Source organism: Capra hircus, chromosome 15 (assembly GCF_001704415.2).
Source record: "Capra hircus breed San Clemente chromosome 15, ASM170441v1, whole genome shotgun sequence".
NCBI classification, from domain to species: Eukaryota; Metazoa; Chordata; class Mammalia; order Artiodactyla; family Bovidae; genus Capra; species Capra hircus.
The window spans coordinates 24828290-24846083 of record NC_030822.1 but is presented as its reverse complement, the minus strand read 5'-3'; the positions used below and the strand labels follow the sequence as shown (position 1 = coordinate 24846083).

At 38.5% G+C, this 17794-nt stretch overlaps 1 protein-coding gene across 1 annotated transcript in view; it reads right to left on the bottom strand.

Annotated features, from left to right (window-relative positions):
- Nucleotides 1–17794, bottom strand: part of LGR4 (leucine rich repeat containing G protein-coupled receptor 4) — a 104960-nt gene that overhangs the window by 14706 nt on the left and 72460 nt on the right. Inside the window, exons 3-9 of the mRNA XM_018059305.1 lie at nucleotides 13694–13765; nucleotides 12092–12163; nucleotides 4226–4441; nucleotides 3300–3371; nucleotides 1422–1490; nucleotides 454–525; nucleotides 201–272 (exon numbers count right to left, since the gene is read on the bottom strand). Of these exons, the coding sequence (XP_017914794.1) occupies nucleotides 201–272; nucleotides 454–525; nucleotides 1422–1490; nucleotides 3300–3371; nucleotides 4226–4441; nucleotides 12092–12163; nucleotides 13694–13765 (645 nt within the window). The remainder of the gene's footprint in view (nucleotides 1–200; nucleotides 273–453; nucleotides 526–1421; nucleotides 1491–3299; nucleotides 3372–4225; nucleotides 4442–12091; nucleotides 12164–13693; nucleotides 13766–17794) is intronic.

Sequence of the window (17794 nt, the reverse complement as noted above, 5' to 3'; positions counted from 1 at the left end):
CTGAAAATGTGATCATTTTGACCAGGTGTTCATGAATAAATAAGAACCATTGTAAATTTTCAAAATTGTCTTTTGGACTTCCACTGAAGGAAAAGAAAATAAAAGATACTGTTTTCTGGAGTTACAATAATAAATTCTAGTTTTCCATTAAAGCAATGGTGTAAATATTCAGGTTGTTTTTAAATTTCTGTAATACTTACAAGGAATGCAATTCAGACAAATTGTGAAATGCTGAGTTCCCCACAAAAGATAGAGGATTATCATACAAATGTCTGTAAAAATAGCCAAAAAAACAAAGTTTCCATGTGTTCACAAGCACTCCAACACTAAATCTATGTTCACAAAGTTAATATATCTAACAGCCTGAATTTTCATTCTTCATCCAGATGTTCGGCCTCGTACAGACACTGCTTTACATGATTACATACTAAAAGAAAATTTCAAACTACTTACATAGTTTTTAAGAGTGGATTACCATCAAACGCTCCATCAGGGATAACAGAAATAGAATTACTATGAAATAACCTACAAAGATAGAAGAAAAATATTTTGAAATGCTTATCCTCTTGTAAAATAAGTAAAAACCAAATATCTACTACTATTCAGTAGTATATAAAATATAACTGATAACAACTACATAAAAATTTCAACGATGTGATGAAACCAAATTTTTAATTCCAGCTTATCTTTTTCAGGACCATACCTAGTTCTCTCTAAACCCACTGCTTAACCTATTAGTTGGCAGGTCCTTTATATACTTTTAGCTTGCTTCATCCTCAAAGGACTTTAGACTGCAAGAATCATAGGTACTCTAACCTCAAAATCCCTCTCATCATTGCCTCCACTGAGTTTTTAAGCAACACATCTCAGAATATTAGCCATCAACTCATGACACACAATCTCAATTATACCATGAGCATTCTTATCTCTGACCTTGACAAATCCAACATCTAAAATGCCCCCTCATCTCTCATTTATCTAAACATTTCCATTCTTTCCAGTCCAGTCAAATTCCTTCTCTTTGGTGATGTCTCTTCCAATGCCCCCAAGCCTCAGTGAGGTCTTTTTCTGGAGTGATTTATTGATCCTATTCAGTCAGCACTGATTTCCACCCAGAGACTACTCTTTGTCTGTTTTACATAGTCAGCCTCCCCAATGGGACTAAGACCACAGCTCCTACAAAGCAGACACTATACATTATGGCTTGTTTCACTAGAATCCGTACTTACACAGTAATCTATGCTCAAAACTGTCCAGGTTAGCTGACATAATCCAGTCTGTATCATCATGTGTGTGTGTGTGTGTGTGTGTGTATTATGGAACATGCAATGGAACAACGATGTTCTAAAATCTCACTGGTGTAACATTAAATTGTGAGTTCTAGGGATATTAAGGCATAGAGAGAGGAAAGCAATACTTACAGTTCTTTTAGGCTCGGGAGAGCTTTAATAGCCTGAGGAAATTCCCCCAAATTATTATAGTTCAAGTCCCTAGAAAAAATTAGGAAAACATGTAAGAACACTCAAGAGGGGTCACAATTTATAAGGCAATTTGGTATAAATATAAAAATATATATGTGTAATCACATCCTTTGGATGATAATCTTTCTTTGCCAACAACTGTCATTTCATTTAATTAAATTAACACTTTTTCTTAAAATATTGAATACAAAAAAGAATCAATTCTCCATTTTTAAACATTTTTTACAACTTTATTTCACTTAATTTACCATAAAAATATTAGGATTTTAGTGTCTTTTTTATTTTTTAAACTTATTTTTAATTGAAGGATAATGATGCTTTAAGTCAACAACTTTAAAAGTTCAAAGAATTCTCAGAATCACATATTACTGGTGCATTAAATAAACAAATCACCTGAATGGCAGTTTTCCATAAAATAGAATGTATTGACTATCCATTTATACATGACAATAGCCTGAAACTGAGGTTTCTATTTGAGGTTTAGAGTGAAATTCTGGTATCAGGGTAGCTGACCTCAGCCCTACTATCAGCAGGATAAGGATAAGGACTAAGATGGGTTCATACAACTATAGTCCTCAAGTAAGTTAAAAATTGTTGAAAAGTTGCATTAATTAGGAGAGAGAAAAGCCATAGTGATCTGTACTTTTAAAAAATCTTAATTCTGAGTGTATTTAAACTTTCGTTTCGTTTAACCTAGAGAGAATGTTCACATATGATCAGCAACTGATTTCAGAATGAGAGTAAACAAACACCCGGCTCCTTGGAGACCTATTTTATTCTCCTTTACTACACAGAAAAGAGTGGTAAGTTAAAAAATCAACTGGAAAGAAAACATTTAATTTTAATAGAATTTGGAATAATATACACAGTTTAGGATTAAAAGGCTGGCCCAGTCTTCTTTTCCACTGGCATTTACATACTTAGGAAAGAAGAACTAGGTTGGTCAGTTCTTCAAGAGCTTCCACTTTCAAATATCCATTGATGTTTTTATGCTTTAGTGGTTTAAACAGGAAAGTGAATAAATAAAGTACTAAAAGATTTTAAGTCTTCTCATTGACTGGACAGTTAACCAAAAAGTCAATTAAACAAAATACTGATATTACAAACCCTAAACATTTCAATCAGGTGTTATTTACTTACCCATCTAACTGGAACATTCTCTGAATCATCCACTATACCACAATGGGAAATACTAAAAATCTCCTAACAAAGGCCACTAGTAAAATCAAAACAACAAATATAAAGGTCCTAGTCTTGTTTACACACAGCTGCATCATGTCTTTTGCAGTTGAAACAGCCAGAATTCCCAAACGCTCTGACAACAGAAACAACAACAAAAGTATCCTAAGCAAAATGGAAACCGTCACTGCATTTACCAGATAAAAGTCAAGACAGTATTCAAGCCCACTGTTAACAATTAGCAAGACAGCTGAGATCATGGAGAAAACAAAGAAACAAACCAGCTTTTCCAGAATCAATTTTATAAGGTTCCAAGTTCTGAAACTGTCTATCATATATTATAATAGAACCAAAATTTCTGAAAAGGTATATAGCTTGGCAGGCTCAGCTATTTTTACCATGTCCTTTTGAAAGAAATATCAAGCTCATTCTTGTGTAAGTTTTTAACCAGAAACCTAGATTAGCTTTCATGACTGTGTTAGCTGAAGGCAAGACTTTAGTCATACATTAAAACAAATTAATTATTATAGCAAATTAATAATGAGCTGAACTCAAGACCATTACTTTTTCCTGCAGTGAAATGCCCAATTGCACCATCAACATCCCAACTGTGATTATCCAAAATAGAAGTAAACTTACAAGGTCTCCAGGTTATCAAGTCCATCAAAACAGTGTTGACCCAGGCTTTTAATTTTATTGTTATGAAGATGCCTATGGAAAAAAGCATCAAAATGACTTTCGTGTGACCTAGTAGCAACTATTAATCATGTTTAGATGTCTAAATTGGTAGCGCTTAAAGGAATGGTGCAGCTAAACACTGCCACACTTGACTAATAGAAAACAAATAACATTGAGTAGGTATCTCTTGATAAACAGGGTACAAACTCAGATTCACTGAACACAGGAGGCCAATGGAAAAGAAACATCACTCTAGTGGAGAAGGGTTACACACATGGAAGATTCTTGAGAAGTTACCCATATCCAAACTAAAGTTTTGATACACTTTTAATTATATGAAGCAAAACTTTGATGAATTCTCCCATGAGGACGTGGGGGAAATGTCAGCTTCATAAGGGAGAACTGGTAACAGATTTTACAAAAAATGCCACTTAATTATGTTCAAGCTTTCGAAGATTAAAAACAACAGAGAATCACATATTCCTTGAATAGACAAGTTGGTAAAGAAACATGAAATATCACTGAAACTTGTTTTCTATGCACGTCTCCAAAAGAATTCTGCTTCTTTTATCACTGAATGCACTGCTGGGACACAAAAAGCCACACAAGGGTTTGCTGCATGACCCACTTTCTTCTCCTGACTACAAATGGCCATTTAACTTCGAGAGATTCAACTGTTATCATCAGCCATTCATTTTTAAATTATCGTGATCTGTATTTTTAAAAGTCAGCACATGTAATTTTGTAAAAAATAGGCAGCTCCTCCAAACACCAGCTCTCCAAGAACACAGTTCAGTGAGGCTCTTTCAAAACAATTTTCCACCAGAACTTTGCTTCTGCCCCCAAATTAACACAAATATATGGTGTTAAAAGGGATGGATACTTACAGAACCACCAGGCTGGACAGGTTGGTAAAGGCAAAGTCAGGGATGCTGGAGATCTTGTTGAGTGCCAAGGTCAGCGCCTGCAGGGTGGGCAGATTGCTGAGCGGATGCACTGGCACCTCCGTCAAGCTGTTGTCATCCAGCCACAGATGCCGTAACTGAGTGAGTCCCTCAAAGCTGTCCTCAGGCACTGAGGTGATATGGTTGGCATCTAAACGCCTGACAAAAACAACAATCGCCTTCAGCAACAATTCTAGTGGAATGAGTCAAGCCAAGTCACACAGCTACTCAGAGTTCCAAAAAAATAAGTTATAAAAATGACCATAGCCACAACGTCTTTGATTTCTTTCATTTTACTAGAAGTTCTTCCCAAATCTAATGTTTCTAAGACCAGCATGTGAAAGTCAGTTGTTTTCCCTCCTTCCCAACAAAGAGATGTGTAAAAATCTGAATTTTTGGCTAAGCATAATTGTATGGAAGAATGACATGTTTATATATATATATATAAAACATACATTATATATATATATATGTGAGGTGCTGTCTTCTGGGCTGCAGTCCTCATTTTGCCCCAAATAAAACTTAAATTGTAATTCTCAAAAAAGAAAAAGAAAGGAACCATAAATCTCAAGCTTGAATTTTATGTCACAGAATGCACTTATCAAAAATACAGAAAAACAACAAGAAGAAACTAAGCTGAGCAAATAAACTACTTTACTTACAAATATAATATTTGATATTAAATTTAATTGCTATTCTGACTTGGTACCAAAGGGGAAAAAGTAAGAACATAATTAAAAAAATTTTTTTCTACATCAACAAACCATTTCATTAGATTCTCAACAATCCTTATTACCACCAGGCAAGTTAAAAATATGTGTCACATATCACCAAAGCAACCCTCTCCTCTTCTCTTAGGTATAAGTACATTTGAAAAATTAGTTTGTCAAAACAGATATTAAGAAAAGGGCCTACTATCCATAGAAAAAATTAAACAGTTCCTCTGATCAACGTGTTTGTGGCTTTTGAGTTACTTCGATTTTTCCCAAAGTTTTGGAACTAAGGACACTTTACTAATAGGATTGCTCATTTTTAAAAGTTAAATCCCCATCTGAAAATCCGAGAAAACTAGTCCTAAATGTTAGTGTTGACACAATCAGGCATAATTGTTGGAATAATTGCTTTTAAACACAAAGATAAGCTAGTAATTAATATGTTGAGGAACTGCATGCCCTGGGCAAATCTCAATTTTCTTCACAAATCCCTTGTTGATATATCTTCACTACTTAAATCCATGTCTTAGCCCTCTTGGTGAAAATTAGTGAACACACACACACACACACACACACACACACACACAAAATGGGTACAAGGTCAAAATGGCAGCCTGTTTCTGAAGAAATCAGCTTTGGCAGCTTTCAAGTTCAGGAAGTTCTGACTTTAGAGTGGTTTCCATGCCTCCAGTTTCTCTAAGCTGCTCTAGCTTCGGATCCTGCCATAATTGTCCCTTCCTCTCCATGCAAGTGCTGAGCCCCTGCTCCCAACTAAGCGCCCCAGATCCAAATGCAGTCTCCTTCCCAAAGGGGCAGACTAGTCGAGGTCAAAGACCCTTGGTCCTGGTGAGGATCTGATGGAAGCCTCCTTTTTGGTAGTCAGGATAACTGGAAGAGCACTAAAAAGGGGAGAGCTCCAGAAACTGAGCAGCTGCCTTAAGAATCCACTTAGAAACAAAGAGTTTTAGGCTTGTTTATTCCTTGGAGTTTCTAGAACCTACCCTTGAGAAAAGACAGGCATCCTTTATGTAACAGACTGGTAATGTACTGGCTACAGAGTTGCTTAGCAGATCCGCTTTACTGAGTAGAGAGCAGTGTGTTCAAACACACACAGTAACACACACACACACACACACACACTTCATAGACTCAAGGTACTTCTATTTAGGGAGAGAGATATATATTTTGGGTGGAGGGGAGTTAAGGACATTTATTTCACATTCGGACATCTGTACATTTTCTATAAATAAGGTGGAACTGAAATACAACCATACAATTAACCATATAATGTCACTAAATCATGCAATTAAATTCTCCTTGTAGCTAATTTGTCTGCAATTCATTCAACACATGTAAACTGAGCATCTTGTTAGGCACAAAAAACTAAAAATGGTGCACACCACATGCATGAGGAAGAGGGACCCACACTGTAATTAACACACTGAAAAATGATTGCAAAGTGCTTACAAAGTGTTATGAAGTAAATAAACAGGGTACTGAGATAAGGATTAGCAGGGGCTGCAGGGGAGGCTAGCTTCTGAAAGCGTGTTGAATAGGAAAAGCATCTCTAAGAAGGTACCATAAACAGATCCAGAGCAAGGGGCCAAGGAAGGTGGGCAAGGAGTGTTCGAGGCAATGCAAACAGCGAGGGCAGAGACTCGGTAGCAGAAACAAGCTGGTGTGGTCCTAGCAACTCGCAGAAGGTTCTAGTGACGAGAACACAGCAGGAAGAGAGTGGAGGGACCAGGGAGACCCAGATGGGATGCAAATGGGGACCAGATGACGCAGACCCCTGGAGGCCAGGTGAGGAGTTTGGATTATATTTTAAGCACAGATTGAGATCCCTCCCCAGTTTCTCAGCATCATAATAGTTTAAAAGTGTAAACTGTTTATTTTGTAATAATGAGATAATATTCATTAACATTCACGAAAATAATGAGCAATGCTCCCCACACTTACAACACTCCATTGGCATTAAGTCCTCTCTGTGTTAAGAAAATTAACCCTGTATTTCATAAGAGTTCTCATCACAAAGAAAAAACGTTTTTTCTATATTAAGTATCTATATGAGATGATGGATTTTCACTAAACTTACTGTGGTATTATTGGGTTGACCAAAAAATTGACTCAGAGTTTTCCATAAGATGTATATTAAGTCAAATCAATAGGCTGTACACCTTAAAATTATACAGCAATACAAAACTGCCGTATGTCAATTATATCTCAATAAAACTGAAAGGAAAAAAGATGTGGCCAAATACTATAAGAAAAGTTGTCCAGACCTTTTAAACAAAAGTCCAGTGTTATACACACCACTTGGGCTCCTGCCGAATTCTGCGCCCCACCTCACCAAAGAAAAGGGGTGGTCTTCACTGAGCAAGAGAACTAGGTGAGTTTTGACCTAAGAACAGCAATGAAACTACCTTCTATGCAAAATAACTATAAACAATAAATGCACAGACAAGATTTCCTCTGTTAAAAATTTCCGCAAATTATAAAGTCAGCCATAAGAAGTCAAAAGGAAGAACTTTGGGAAAATGGAAATCTTACATAAAAAGGTAATGAGAAAAAGGATTTGGGGTGACTCAAATGGTTAATCCTTATGCCTCAATTCATATGGGTGTTGGTGGCACACCCATAAATATAATGAGTTTGCACTTACACCAAGATCAACGTTTCTCAGAGAAATGGTCTTAGAAAAGTGTGCATTTGCACAAATGATCTATGCTATTAAAATTCATCATAATTAATAGACCAAAAAAAGAAACAAAAACTAATTCTTTCAACAATGGCAGTAAAGAGCACTAGATATCTCACAAAGTGAAGAGACTATGTGGCTTAAGTTATTTTACCATTTCAACTCCATTTGGCAAGAGACAACTATTACTTTATTTAAGTGCACTTCAATTGTTAAACAGTTAAAAATGTATTGACTGAATTCCCTTACTATTTTTGTCTTCAAAATGTGCTTCTATTCCCTATTCTCAAAAGCCTGTTTTATATTTTACTGAGACTCACATAGTTTTTTTTCTTTTGCCTTAAATGAAATGACAGTAACAATTCTATGTGTATTTTCTGATGAATGTCTATGCTACCATAAACACTTGTTCAGTATAATCAAAAGCTCCCCCCTTTTCTTTCTACTCCTCATCTACCCATAATATAAACATTAAAGTATTATATTCTGTTACCAGTTTAAAATATTTAAGAAATTTTGTTATGGTAGAAAACCTAGGAAATTTAGTCATTGAAATCCTCTAATAGTCAATATACATGAGAAATTTTTTAAAATTCTAGTGGAACAAATTCTGACTTGTCATTTTAATATCCGACTCAGGCAATGCTTTAGCCATTTTCATGGCTTCATGGAGGGTTGTTAGGTGAGCTTTTCATTAATATCTACAGTTTGCTTTCAGCTTTTACGGCCATCATCACCCACTTGAATCAAACCACTTCTGGTCAATTTCAAGCCCTAATGAACTTTGCTCCTTCTAAGCACTATTTCAAAACCATAAGGAAATCTTTCATGTAATTCAGGTCTGAAGATCAGATTTTCAAACTGACTCAAGTACTGATAAGACTGTTTTACACCAGGACAGAATTTCAATTGTATCTAACTTGACCACTACACCCACTATGCTAACAAACTCATGAACGTTTCCTTCTTAAATAAAACAGCCCTGACATATAGCTCCTTGTATTTCTGATATGCATTAAAAAAAAAAAGCCCCAGTGCCTTTATTAAAAAAATATAGTTTAACTCCTCTCTGTACCCCAACCTCCCATCCCAATTTTGGACATAATTTATGCAACACACTTAGTGGTGATGAGCACAGTATCCTTGATTTAAAACACTACTTTAGAGGGAAAAACCTACAATCTCTGTGAAAAATACTTTAAACCATCTAAATTGCCATAAATGCCATGTGTATTTTAATGCACTGAAGGACGACAAATCAAAAAAAAAAAATCTACTTGTGTATTTTCTTGGTAATTTTTCTAACATTCAAAGATTTTAGCCTTTCCTTTTTCAGCCTTCCAGCTAGACAAAAGGATTGAATATTTTGATCATTAAGTCTTGGGAAATAAGAACAATTCTGTATGAAGGTTCTGAAGGAAAACAAATTCTGAAGAAGCAAAAGAAAATGAGAATTATTTAAAATGTCTAGTGAATTCAGATCCAAGGGAGGTGAGATGGCTCTCTCTGTGTACTTCCGTCTGAGGTTAGAAATGGTGTGGAGACAGTGAAACCACGTTCTTTAAAGGAACTCACTCCAATCTGTTCACCAAAAGAATCTATTCAGAATCCTATTCAATTAGTTACGACAAATTCTTATATTCCATAACTTGGCATTTGGGTGAAATGAGCTACTTAACAAATTTCTACCTTAAATAAATTTATATTGAAACCAGAATTTAAATGGTCAGTACCCCAGATACCTTTTTATGATATTAGATATATTTTAAAGTTTGGCCTTTATAGCATATTCTATGCTTTATTAGTATATTTTTTCATTTTCACATTCACTGCCCATTAACTATCAAAATACTAAAGTCAAAGGTAATCTATAATTTACAATTTCCAGTGATATGCTTTTGGTTCAGTTAAAAATTATTTTATATTAGCCAGTGGAGGGGACGAGACGGTCAATCATTTTTACCTAAGTCTTCCCTAGCTCACTTGCATTTCTACAATGCTTAAATTTGCAGTTCTTTCAAAGGGCAATTTAAAAACCGATGGGATAGATTAGTATACAGATACGTGATGTGGTGACAACCTAATTATATAGCCCAGAACACCTAAGTATGGTCTCTACTTCAGTTTTTCCTTTAGTGATTCTCAGAACTTCTGTAAACACAAGGATGATAGGAGTAAATTTTTTAAAATACAGCTTCTGGGACTCTACCTTTAGAGACACAATATCGTGACTCCTGGGATAGGGCCTAAGAATCTGTATTCTAGCTATATCCCCCTAGTGATTTTGCTGTGGGTGGTCCAAGGGCCACACTTCAAGAAACTAGGCCTTAGTCCCGCTGTATTTAGTTTTAGGACATGAACAGAAGCCATGTAAATTTGTGTTCATTACTGTAGTAGCATAAGAAACAATGAAATTGCCTGTTATAAAGAATACTTTTTCATTACTTTCAGACAATTCCTTCACCTAGGTAGGCAAGTTGGGTAATCTAGCAATCAAAAGAACAGATGAAATAGTCATCACCATTATTACTATTAACAGATTCTACAAATGTTTATTGAGCAACTTACTACAGGTCATATATTGTTGAAGTGCTTTTCACGAATGAAAGTACATGGTAGGTAATAAGCAAACGACTCACAGAGAATTTTAAATAACCTGCCCAACATCACACAGCTAACAAGTGGCAAGAATGGGGATTCAAAACCAGACAGGCCTGTTCCAGAATTCTAATTAATCTGAACTTATCTGAATTCCTTTTGAGAGCAACATAAATATTCTGACAGATAAATACGTGAAAGGCTTCTCTTAATCTTGGGAAAAGATTACAATAACCACATGCTTCAGTTCAATGCTTCTTAATCTCTTCTTAAAATCTAGTCCCTGAAGACAGAGAAACTAGATCTTTTAAGTCAGGGATGGGGAGACTGGACGCTAGTCCACGACATGCATTCTAGTTATGAATAAATATTTGTCTATTTAACATAAAGATGGTTGTTTCTTCAGACTCGTCTGTGGGTTTGCACAGTTCCAGCGATACTACTGCTGCTTACCTGATCCCCCACTCTAGGGAGAAATGGGGTGTGCATACCCAAACCACAGAGGCAATGACACCCGTTCTCCAGGTTCACACACACACACACATACATTTATATGTGGAAGAATGCAAACTAGAACAGAGTTAAGTGCTACATGAAAAAGCTTTTGAAAATAGTGGCGGCTGCTGCTGCTGCTGCTAAGTTGCTTCAGTCGTGTCCGACTCTGTGCGACCCCATAGATGGCAGCCCACCAGGCTCCCCTGTCCCTGGGATTCTCCAGGCAAGAACACTGGGGTGGGTTGCCATTTCCTTCTCCAGTACATGAAAATGAAAAGTGAAAGTGAAGTCGCTCAGTTGTGTCGGACTTTTCGCGACCCCTAGACTGCAGCCCACCAGGCTCCTCTGTCCATGGGATTTAAATGGTTAAAACCAAGAGCTGAAATCTTTTTTTTAATTGAAGTATGACTGATTTACAATGTTGTGCTACTTTCTGGTATACAAAAAGGTGATTCAGTTATACATACGTATATTCCGTATTTATATACATTTCATATATTTTTCCACTGGGCTTCACAGGTGGTGCTAGTGGTAAAGAACCCATCAGCCAGTGCAGGAAGTGTAAGAGACGCGGGTTAGTTCAGTTCAATGCTTCTCAATCTTTTCTAAAATCTAGTCCCTGGGTCAGGAAGATCCCCTGGAGGAGGAAATGGCAACCCACTCCAGTATTTTCTTGCCTGGAAAATTCCATGGATAGAGGAGCCTGGTGGACTATGGTCCATAGGGTTGCAAAGAGCTGGACACTACTGAAGCAACTTCAGTATGCACAGTTTATTATAGCACATTGAATATAATTCCCTATGCTATACAACAGGACCTTGTTGGTGAAGAGCTGAAATCTTGAATATTCCACATCAAGCCAACTTTGCCTCGGAAAAAAAAAAAAAAAACAACAAGAAGACAGCACAGGCAATTAAACTGCCATCCCTTACACATGTTCAATATCCACAGATAAAGATCTATAATCACTGTGCTCTGATGCTCATTAGCACCCAGAAGAGAAACCTCTGTGGCTGTTTCTTGAGTGTCATGGCACAAGACTCTAGGACTTCAGTGCACACACAACTCTGACTCCAAAGAGAGTATAATCCCCTGCCACATGCAACCTTGTAGCTTTCTCCCAGCCTTGGAGATGATAGGATATTTCAAAGGACATTTCAGTAACAGCAACCAGTCATTTCCATTTTTATCCCAAATAAGAGGGTTCATCTCTCCTTTCTCTAGGATTCCAGTTCTGTACATATTTAGCAGCCTGAGTGGTCTCCTAATGATGCAAGGATGCAGAAAACCAAACAGTTTACTTACAAAGACTGCAAAGAGCTCAGTCCTCGAATGGCTTCACTGGGTACTGTTTTCAACTGGTTGTTCTGGAGGGTTCTGGAAGGAAAACTTGGGTTAGTGAATAAGAAACAATTGTGACCATTTTTTGTTAGAAGAATTTAAAACCATTTCTTAAAAAAAAAAAAACGTTCCAATAGCAAGAAAGGGGGAGGAGTCAAGGTAGAATGCATCCAAGATAAGAAAATTGCCAAAGAGTAAGAGGCATTTGTCATTAAAGCCAGAAATACAGTAGGCTGATTTCCCAAGCCATCTCCTAACACAGACCTGCTGGATCATCTGGGATTGCTTTGTCACTCTTTCTCAGAAATTAAGACACCCTAATTAATATTCATCACTGAGGTACCATGAGTGTTAACTGGGACATATAACAGATTAAAACTGGGAGGTAAGGACTTTCCTGGAGGCTCAGTGGTAAAGAATCCAGCTGCAATGCAGGAGAAGTGGGTTTGGGTCAGGGAGATCCCCTGGAGAAGGAAATGGCAACCCACTCTAGTATTCTTGCCTGGAGAATCCCATGGACGGAGGAGCCTGGTGGGCTACAGTTCACAGGGCTGCAAAAGAGCTGGACAGGACTGAGTGACTTAACAACAGGGCAAGCAAATCCACTGGAATCCCTAACGCCTGGACTAAAGCATTATTCTAGAAAAAAGCATCTGGAATAAAGCAAAGTCCAGAAACCCCCAACACTAGGTAACGACAATCCTGCCAAGAGGACAGCAGATTCTGAACTCTTATGAACAGTGGCCATGTCCTCAGTGAATACAGGGCCGAGGTAGAAATAAAGCTTTGATTATCTAATTATCGCCAACCTGGAGAATGGAGGTATAGATCAGTAGTGAAAATGAAGTCTTTACTATTTTTGCCTAATGCCCTTCCTGGTCACATTTATCAAATGACTTCCCGATTAGAATCACCACCACAGAATGGAATGGAAAAAGGCCCACCTAACTCACTGAACCAGAGAGAGTGAATGACTTACAGATGCTTACCCAGAGGGGTAGCGGCAAAGTAGGGCTGGTGGTCGGTTCACCTGCTCTCCAATCTGCCAACCTCCAAGCTCCTGCTCCCTGCCAGGAATTTACTTCCTGATCCCTCAGAGGCTATGTAAATCATAGGTACCTCAATTCTCTTTAGCTTTAAAATGATTTTTACCATTTGGAGCTCTTGTAAGCCTTTTTGCCTTTAGGGTCAGCAAATTCAAAATTCTTATAGCTATTAACATAATAAGAATAGAAACAATGGGGGTGGGTGGAGAGAAGCTGAAACAAAGCTTGCCAGTGAAGCCTAAATATGATTTTGATTCAGTGCTTTCACTACACATAAAGCCTAACATTCAACTGTAATGCACTGAAGGTCAGAATACCTATTATTTAGATGTTAACTTTTGTTGTCTAGACCCAAGTTTGCCTAAATCACCCTCTAGCCTCCCACACTACCCATTGGCTTCTCCTTAAATCTTTTAATCCTGAACCTAAAGAAACTGTGCTTAACCTAGCTCCAAGCATGTTGACTACGGAGAAAGAAAATACACAGCCAGCTGTGAAACTCTAAAATTGCATTACTTACAGAACTTTGAGTTCTTTCAACCCCGACAAGGCCTTTGGGTGGATAAAAGAAAGGTCGTTGCCAGCCAATCGTCTAGTGAAAAAAAAAAAGTAGCAAGAGAAAAATAGTAACTCAGATTCTTAAAATTCAGAACTCACAATAACCCAGTCTGCTACTGAAGCTCTACATTAAACACCTTTCAAACCTAACTGACATTAAACATGGACTTAAACCTTTGCTAAAGCGATCCCAAGGTTCTTCCACTCTAGAATTTTTTTTTTTTAACTCCAATACAATAATTTAAACAGGCACATTTTTATTCTGGTGAGGTCAAGCAAGCCAAAACACATTAGACCAAATTAAGTTTGCTATTCATGGTCACTCTCTGCAGCTTGCAGTGCTTTCCAAGTGCCTCACAAACACAGAGCCCTGGTATACAGTAGACAGGAGCTTTATACCGATCAGAGCAAGGAGGAATGAATGCCTTCGGGAGGCATCCTGTTGCTTCTCCATAACCTAGGGCAGTATATTCCATGCAAAAGAGAAGCAAAAAGTGAAAGTCACTCTAAGCGTAACTTCCCAAACAAAAGCATATCTAAAAAAACAAATAAATTTTTTCCTAAGGAAATTTCAAAGTGACAAATTTAACTGTGAGTTAAGAGTGAAGTAACAAAAGGCTAAGAATTCCTTGGGTCCTTTGGTAAGAAAGGTGCACACAATTCAGAATGAGCCCCACAATTCAGACTGAGCCCCACTTTTTCCACCATGTTCCCAGACACTCAGACATGGGAGGAAAAGTTGGATAGAAAACTTCAGGGAAAAGCAAAAAGCAGGACAGCAACTCATATAAGTAACTTATAAACAGGTGAACTGGAGGCAGATTTAAGTACAGTTGATCCTTGAAAAACAGCAGGTTTGAACTGCATGGGTCCCCATCCATGCATTTCTTTTCCAATAGTACATACTACTGTACCACACAGCCCATGGTTGGTAGAATCCTTGGATGTCGAGGAACCTTGGATAAAGGATGGGGGTGACTACAAATTATCAGTGGATTTACTCATGCTGTTCAAGGGTCAGCTGTATTGACTTAAAAATGATAGTTATGTACCCAGTTGATTAAACATAGGACTTTTCCAATTTCCTGGTTCCCTCAGGGGGACTTTCCCAAGCAATGAGATTTTACATGTATGATTTTTTTTTTTAATGCTCTCTCCCCTTCACATCTTGGGATCACAGTCATCAAGTCATATTATTTTCTCCTTGATGGGTCTATTTCTATTATCTTTTCTCTTCTTTCCGTAAACACAGTGTCCCCCCCCCCCCCATCCCCAACTGCCGAGCCTTGGTCAGCAATTCACTCACTGATTAACAAATGAGTGCCTGCTCAGCCCCAGGGAGAAGACATCCTCTTCTTAGACTTCAGGTTCCCCTCTTTTTAATCTGCTCTTAGACACCCTGATTCTAGGACATAAAGATGGCTCCTTTACCCTTTGTAAACTTGAAGTCACAGAGATGTGAAACTCTTTTTTAGATGCAATATTCTTTCTTGGAAGTTTTCATCCCAGTTAAAATACAAATAGCCCTGGAAAGGATAACACTTGATCATTTCTTAGTGTTAACACAGTAATTGGCATGGAAGATGTGTGGGTGCTGGGGGCAGTGGCAAAGTGAAAGAGGACTCAGAAACCCAAAGAGTGAGTGTGCGGAATTATTTCTTCAATTGCAAGGACAATCATGCCAGGTTCCCAGGCAGTGCTACAGTTTTAACACAAGGTTCATGCTCCTAAACGAAATCCTCCCTAGGAAGCTGTCTCATCCTGCACAGTTTCTCACAAGGCACCCTAGCACCTAGGCTCTGAACTGCATGTCAGTCAAGGGTATTCCTCAATCCAGGCTCACAACAGTTCACTGCAGATCATCAGCCTCATGGCCTTTCACCTCTCAGGTTTCACCATATGGAAAAGAAAAGAAGGGACTGGCGAAGATGGTGTTAAGATTTTTCAATGCTTGTATTTAAAACTATTCCTGGAGACTTCCCTCGTGGTCCAGTGGTTGAGAATCTGCCTTCCAATGCAGGGGACATAGGTTCGATCCCTGGTTGGAAAACTAAGATTCCACATGCCACAGCTAAGACCTGAAGCAGCCAAATCAATGTTTAAAAAAATAAAACTATCCCTCCCCAGCATGTGGTCTGAACTAGCCAGCTTCACCACTGATATCTTTAAATGCTTCACCTCATGACCTAACCTTCACTTCTTAAATTCCTGACTCCAGTGTGAGTGGTGCTGAGTTGTTCAGTTGAGTCCGTCTCTTTGCGACCCCATGGACTGTAGCCCTTTAGGCTCTTCTGTCCACGGAATTCTCCAGGCGAGAATATTGGAGTGATAGCCATTCCCTTCTTCAGGATATCTTCCTGACCCAGAGATCAATTCCTGCGTCTTGTGTCTCTTGCATTGGCAGGTGGGTTCTTTACAAATAGCACCACCAGTGTCAGTCAGTTCAGCTCAGTCACTCAGTCACGTCCGACTCTTTGCGACCCCATGAATTGCAGCATGCCAGGCCTCCCTGTCCAGCACCAACTCCCGGAGTTCACTCAGACTCACGTCCATCGAGTCAGTGATGCCACCCAGCCATCTCATCCTCTGTCGTCCCCTTCTTCTCCTGCCTCCAGTCCCTCCCAGCATCAGTCTTTTCCAATGAGTCAACTCTTCACATGAGGTGGCCAAAGTACTGGAGTTTCAGCTTTAGCATCATTCCTTCCAAAGAAATCCCAGGGCTGATCTTCAGAATGGATCAGTTGGACCTCCTTGCAGTCCAAGGGACTCTCAAGAGTCTTCTCCAACACCACAGTTCAAAAGCATCAATTCTTCGGCGCTCAGCTTTCTTTATAGTCCAACTCTCACATCCATACATGACCACTGGAAAAACCATAGCCTTGACTAGACGGACCTTTGTTGGCAAAGTAATATCTCGGCTTTTGAATATGCTATCTAGGTTGGTCTTAACTTTCCTTCCAACGAGTAAGCATCTTTTAATTTCATGGCTGCAATCACCATCTGAAGTGATTTTGGAGCCCCCAAAAATAAAGTCTGACACTGTTTCCCCATCTATTTGCCATGAAGTGATGGGACCAGATGCCATGATCTTGTTTTCTGAATGTTGAGCTTTAAGCCAACTTTTTCACTCTCCTGTTTCACTTTCATCAAGAGGCTTTTTAGTTTCTCTTCACTTTCTGCCATAAGGGTGGTATCATTTGCATATCTGAGGTTATTGATATTTCTCCTGGCAATCTTGATTCCAGCTTGTGCTTCTTCCTCTCTTCAAGAAAATTAGAGGTACCAAGGGAACATTTCATGCAAAGATGGGCTCGATAAAGGACAGAAATGGTCTGGACCTAACAGAAGCAGAAGATATTAAAAAGAAGTGGCAAGAATACATAGAAGAACCGTACAAAAAAGGGCTTCGCGACCTAGATAATCACGATGGTGTGATCACTCAGCTAGAGCCAGACATCCTGAAATGTGAAGTCAAGTGGGCCTTAGAAAGCATCACTACGAACAACGCTAGTGGAGGTGATGGAATTCCAGTTGAGCTATTTCAAATCCTGAAAGATGATGCTGTGAAAGTGCTTCACTCAATATGCCAGCAACTTTGGAAAACTCAGCAGTGGCCACAGGACTTGAAAAGGTCAGTTTTCATTCCAATCCCTAAGAAAGGCAGTGCCAAAGAATGCTCAGACTACTGCACAATTGCACTCATCTAACACGGTAGTAAATTAATGCTCAAAATTCTCCAAGCCAGGCTTCAGCAGAATGTGAAGCATGAACTTCCAGATGTTCAAGCTGGTTTTAGAAAAGGCAGAGGAACCAGAGATCAAATTGCCAACATCTGCTGGATCATGGAAAAAGCAACAGAGTTCCAGAAAAACATCTATTTCTGATTTATTGACTATGCCAAAGCCTTTGACTCTGTGGATCACAATAAACTGTGGAAAATTCTGAAGGAGATGGGAATACCAGACCACCTGACCTGCCTCTTGAGAAACCTGTATGCAGATCAGGAAGCAACCATTAGAACTGGACATGGAACAACAGACTGGTTCCAAATAGGAAAAGGAGT